Source organism: Notolepis coatsorum (assembly GCF_963971535.1).
Source record: "Notolepis coatsorum genome assembly, chromosome: 14".
Taxonomy (NCBI): domain Eukaryota; kingdom Metazoa; phylum Chordata; class Actinopteri; order Aulopiformes; family Paralepididae; genus Notolepis; species Notolepis coatsorum.
Window position 1 is genome coordinate 112,949,957 of NC_140178.1, and position 6,449 is coordinate 112,956,405.

At 42.1% G+C, this 6,449-nt stretch overlaps 1 protein-coding gene across 1 annotated transcript in view; it reads left to right on the forward strand.

Moving 5' to 3' along the window:
- The window catches only part of LOC311240720 (uncharacterized protein), a 57,775-nt gene extending 56,165 nt beyond the window's left edge, over nucleotides 1-1,610 (forward strand). The window contains exons 16-17 of the mRNA XM_084329294.1: nucleotides 1,055-1,120; nucleotides 1,206-1,610. Coding sequence (XP_084185420.1) covers nucleotides 1,055-1,120; nucleotides 1,206-1,405 — 266 coding nt within the window. The 3' untranslated portion in view covers nucleotides 1,406-1,610. The remainder of the gene's footprint in view (nucleotides 1-1,054; nucleotides 1,121-1,205) is intronic.
- Nucleotides 1,611-6,449: the final 4,839 nt, after the last annotated feature.

Genomic DNA, 6,449 nt, shown 5'->3' on the forward strand with positions numbered 1-6,449 from the left:
GTTCACAACTATATTTGTCAAGTTTTGGGTGGGACTTGTTTGCGTCCCTACAGCTTCTTATTCAATTGAGCGAGATGCTCGGTTATGTCACACAGCCAGTTTGCATCTGACAGTTCAGACAATATTTCTTCAACCCTTTGTTACCTATTCCGCCTGGATCTTTTTTGTATTTTGGGCTGTAAAATTGTCAAAGAATGTCTGAGGAGTAAGTGCTTTTGGCTTTTTTCCTTTGTTACTTCATCAATACCTCAGATGTTCAACATACATGTGTGTAAGAATGTGTAATAACTAAGGCTGTCAAAGTTAAAGCTTTATTAACGCATTAACCCACAATTCTTTTAACGCTGCTATTTTTTAACCCAAGATTAATGTTTAAAAAAAATACCAGAGCTCTTGGGGGCCACATCAAATGACGTGGCGGGCCACATTTGGCCCGTGGGCCATGAGTTTGACACCTAGCCTATAGCATGTGTTTTTTTTTTTTTTTGTAGACTACTTTTCTTTTATACAGGATTATGTTATGCGAACCGTTCCATTGTGTGAACTCAAATTATGATATGGCTATAACGTTCTACAATACCTTCATGTTACAAAAAATACAAAGCCACTTGTATTTGTCAACGAATGATGCCTGAAAAAATAAACATTTAAAAAAAAAAAAGCTTAAAAGCTTTAAGTGTCTATCCCATGTCACTTTATTATTGATTTAGGGGAGTGGGCGGGGCCCCATGGTCCGACCTGCGGGGGAGCCCCGAAATATTGTGCAACGCCACTGCACACACACACACAGTCACACACGCACACACTAGTTTAACTATGTAGGATTCCCTACTCCAGCCACAAGTGTTAAATAGGATATAATAATATGAAGTATGTACATCCTTGAAGTTGTTCAAACCCTATGACTACAATACAGACAGACCATTCTAGTTCTCCTTGGTTCAGCAGAGAGAAATGTGCATAATGGTAATTATTACCTATACTATACTGCATGTACAATACCAGCATACACATTCAAAATAAACCTATTCCCTTCTTATTGTCACACATTCAGATGATGACGACTCTGATCTGGCGGATCAGAGTCTCCTTGGTTCAGCAGAGAGCAATGTGCATAATGGTAATTATTACCTATACTATACTGCATGTACAATACCAGCATACACATTCAAAATAAACCTATTCCCTTATTGTCACACATTCAGATGATGCCGACTCCGATCTCGCAGAGGTGATCTCAGACATGAGGCGACGCAGCCGGGACCCCCTCTTCACTGCTGGACTCAAGGCCATGTCAAAACAGTATCTGCTGCTGAAGAGAAACCCTTCCGCAATGTTGTCAGCCCTCCACACATACGGCAAGTCCGAAGTTGCCAGCCGGCTCAAGGAGGCGAGTTCCAGCTGAGCGACCTGGGAAGCAACACAACCTGAGCTTGTCGGTGGCTTTGAACACTAGTGGGGCAAAAAAACATTGAAGCTCATAGTTTTTCATTGTTCAAGAGTGGATATATGTTGCAGAACATGCCTGTTAATTACCTTTTAAATATCTGTTATGTGGTTACATATTGCTAAACCTACCTACGTAGGCTGCTTAAGCATTAGATCACGAGGAGGAGTGGGTTAGACTCTTTAGATCACGCCTAGGGGTGGTTGTTAGAGACCCCCCTAGGCGTGATCTAAACAGTCTAACCCACGACTTTAAGTGGTCTAATGCTTTTCTACAATGGCCCAAGCCACCCAGTCCTATTGCTATAAAATAAACAGGGTAATTAAAGAAATGCGGTTGTGGGAGGGTTAGACTCAAGGGTGGACTGTTTAGAATCAATACATTTGCATGCCATTGTAGAAATCTCTAGGCCTAGGCCTATATGAAGTTACCTGTTGCTAAAATGACATGTTAATTACCTCTTGGTACCAGTGGTGAATCTTCCTGGAAGCCAAGGGAAGCCATGCTTCCCCAGAAAAATATGAACAGTAAAAAATTAAAATAATATTTTTTTTTATATATAGTTTACAATAATAATACAAAATCATTATTTTTCATCTCTGTTATATATATATATTTTTTTGAATTTTCTCCCTCTTCTCACTCTCTCTAACACTGTCAGACTCACTGAGGCAGGCTGGTAGTCACTCTGCTCACTGCAGCTTCAGTCACTGCAGCTCAGGCAGAATGGGGAGGGGGGAGGTGTCTTTTTCAAGCGTCCACCATGTGATTCATGGTTATGGACTCCAGAACCAATTATTAGCCAATAAGATTCGAGCTTAATAAAGGGGTTCCCACACCTTAACACGGGGCCGTTTGACAGCGAAGTAGTCTAGCATCTTCAAATTTGCCGCTCTGGGCGGGCGGCTACGTGGTGCAGTGGGCAAGGCGCTCACCTCGAATGCTGGAGACGCTGGGTTCGATCCCAGCGCTCCACATTGCTTTCAGTTTAGCTGGTCGTCCGTACTAATACACATTATTAGGGGTAGTATTAGGGGGTGGGAAACTGATGGGTGGGGATCGGGCGTTGTGGACAGCGACTCCTACAGGTCGGTTGGTGCGCCTGCGCAGTAGAATCAGGAAGCGATGGGGGCGGCGCCCCTCCAAAGCGCAGACCCCTGACGCTGAAAGATCGCGGCGCGCAGGTGAAAAGATGCGACGGCTGCTACCTCGGGTATCGGAGGGGACTCGTGCTATGTATGGCTTCGTCCACATTGCAGCCGGTTTGTTGGAGGCAAGAAACAGCATTCGAGACAGGGGAGGGTTGAATTGGACGATACGAAATTGGGATGGGAGAAAAAGCGGATAAAAAAAAATGTGCCGCTCTGGAGGCGGGCCAGTCCAGAATGTTTTCACCGATTGACCAATCAAAGCTAAACGTGACGACGTCATCGCCTCAGTGAAACTGCGTTGGGGAAAATATACACGCCTCGCGGCCACGTTTGAATCAAAACAACAATACGAGGGAACCCCGGAGATAGCTAGCTAACGTTATGTGAGTCTTAATGTCTAAACAAACAGCATTGTTTGATTGAAATTCGGATTCCTCTCTGATTAATTCATTGAGGAGACCTGAAATTCGCTCGGCTGCAGAAAAGTTTAGGAGAATACCTGAATACCCACAGGACTTGGAGAACTTTGTGGACGTTGCTTTACTTTACTTAATTTGGGCCAAGGCGCGTCAGTTGCTACAATGGTGAGTACCTAATCTGATAACTTTTCATAAGTGATGCCGGTGTGTGTGGGGAGCCATACTGTATATTCTGCCGTGTCATATCATACTGTGTTGATGGGGCGGCGCCGACTCGCAGAGTCATACTGTACTGGTCTGCTTGTGTTTGATGGGCCGAGCCACATGCTACTGTATACATGTATGTTCTGCCATGTCAGCAATATCTTGCAAGACGCTGAGAACCGCTTCCTATGGCGACATCAGGCCATTCATTCATTTCAACCTAGAACCTAAATGATCTCTCTCTCTCTCTCGCTCTCTCTCTGATTCATAATCAAACCAGACCTCCTGCAGGCAACCACTGTGTGTGTGTATATTTGTGTTGTGTGTCTGTAATATTCAGAAAGAGAGGGAGAGAGAGCGAGGGAGGGAGAAATATATTATATATATTATTTGGCTTAAATATGAAAACAATTTATTAAAAAAAGATTATTAATAAAAAAAAAAATTATAATTATCTTTTTTGGCATCTTCTGTTATTTTACCCACACGATGCCACTGCTTGGTACTGGTTCTGGATTGAATGATATGTTGCTGAACGTACCCAATAGGCCTACTTACCTTCAACTCTCTGTTCTGAAGTCAGATCTGTTGATTTATGTGTGTAGACCTATAGGCTACATATGCTATTATAGGGCTGGGCGATATGGCAAAAAATCATATCGCGATAACGATATGATAATGTTATCATATTTCTCAATATCGATAATTATCAAAATTGTTATAAGTTAAAAAAAAAAAAAAAAAAATGTTAAAACAACAGATGTATGTTTATTTTGCAGCAATTCTTTGTCGTTGCCGCCATCTTTAGTGTTACATCCCCTCACACTCCAGTTCTCAGGCTGCAGCTGGTTTAAAAGCTAAAGTAAACCGGCTTCTCTGCTGGCTGTGGCTTTTTGGTGGACCGTGACTCGTGACGAGTCTAGCTCTGCTAGCACACATAGCCTACTGTGTACAGACTGTTTCAAACTGTATTTTAAATTAGAAAGCAAACAAAATAAATGGACAAGAGAAAAATAAATCTCAATTTGGTCAGTATTGTCATTTGGACAAGCAAAGCCATTACTTTAAGTTGCAGGCAAGAAAGACAAGTCTGTCCACTGTCTGTTTTTAAAACTGCCCTGTTGGGGTGGCGTAGTGGGCAAGGCGCTCGCCACGAATGCGGAGACGCTGGGCTCGCCTGTTCGAGCCCAGCGCTCCACATTGCTTTCAGTTTAGCTGGTCGTTCATACTAATACACATTGGCCGTATTAGGGGGTGGGAAACTGATGGGTGGGGATCGGGCGTTGTGGACAGCGACTCCTACAGGTCGGTTGGTGCGCCTGCGCAGTAGAATCAGGAAGTGTCGGGGGCAGCGTGAGCCTCCCACGCGTCACTCCTCGCCACTGAGAGATCGAGCTGCGCAGGTGAAAAGATGCGACTGCTGTTACCTCAAGTACCGGAGGGGACTTGTGCTATGTATGACTTAGTCCACATTGCAGCCGGCTTGTGGGAGGCAAGAAACAGCGTTCGTGACAGGGGAGGGTTGAATTGGATGATACGAAATTGGGATGGGAGAAAATATAGAAAAATGGGAGAAAAAGTGGATTAAAAAAAAACTGCCCTGTTGCAGGTCACACAAAAAAACGATTTTTCGATTTTCTTTTAAATTTCGATATTCGATATCGATTATTAAAATATATCGCGATATTTATCGTTATATCGCCCAGCCCTATGCTATTAGTTATTCAATGTATGCACATACAGAACAGGTATGTGGCATTTCACATACAGTTAAAGAATGACATAAGAGTATAGCCATGCATAAGACTCCCATGGCCAATGCGGTTTTTGTGTTTGTTGATGATTGTCTGTTCTTTCATGTTCTGCATGTATGTTTTTTAAATAAATGCCCAGTCTTGTGCTTTGTCGCCACCTGTCAATCTGTTCTGTTATTAGCCTACACCAAGGTCCATGATGGAAATAAGTTGATATAGACTTTATTCGGTCAACCTTGATGATGTATGGTTAATGCTATTGATGTAGACTCATCAAAGTATTTTTAAATGCTTTGTCTAATAAACTAGACTAAATATAGCCTATAGAACAGATTTTTACAGCCTAATCTAAAACAGATTTTTTACACATTGGTTCAAACATGATCACGGAAGGTGACAACCCTAACATTCAAGTTCAAGTTTCTTTAATAGTTGTCATACAGAAGTACAGAATACTTTTATACAAAATGCTTCTTACTGTTACGCTCCAGAGACTGTGCTAGACAAGATAAGTATGAAATAAAATAGTATAGCATGTAAAATGGAAGTAAAAATAGAGGTCACCGTGTTCAGTATAGACATATGTACAATGTTCGATGCAGAATACAAGTAACTGAGTTACCATACAATATACAATATACTATGCAATGTACTAATATACAATACTATATAGTGCAAAGCAGAAATGGGATGAGGTACAATTTAGGTACAATTTACAGTAAGGTGTACGAGTTGTAGTGCAAATCCTTTACCAATAAATATAAAGTGTGTTTAGGTGATCTAAAGTGTGGAGAGTGGGTGCTGCAGTGTGTTTGTTTAAAGTGAGTGTGTGGGTGTGTGTGCTGTGTGCATTTGATGGTTGTTGCATAGTGTTTATTGTTCGTTGAGCAGCCTGATGGCCTGGGGATAGAAGCTTCTTCTGAGTCTTTCTGTGCTCGCCTTAAGACTCCGGTATTGTGCAGCTTTCTATTGTGGTGGTGGAGTTTAGGTGCACTTTAGTCTGCGTTTGTAAATAAGTAATGTTTTTCTTGTGTTGTTTTTTATGCTGTGCGTTTATGTGAATGTTGATTAGTGGTAGTTGAGCTATGATTATAATTATGTTGTCATTTCGGATGTATGGAGGCACTGTATGCTTGGTTAAAGTTGTGAATGGAGGTGTATTCATTTCACATGTGATCCAGGGACGTAGCGAGGAGTGGGCTGTAATTGGTCGAGATACGTCACGTGGTGTCAGTGAAACTAGTAAACAGGAAGTTGCGGGGAATTTGACAGCAGCGAAGGGAGACGAGTGAGAACTGGTGAGTGGATGTGTGTAAGCGATTTGTTTTAAGAATGATAGTAGTATTGTGGTAGTTATTGATTTAATGTGTGTTTTGTTTCAAGGTTTGTAAGCTGTTGGAGAGAGAATTAAAACCTTTTTACAACTGAGTGGCATCCTGTCCATCCCTTCACCCCAGCAGCGGGAGTAAAGCTG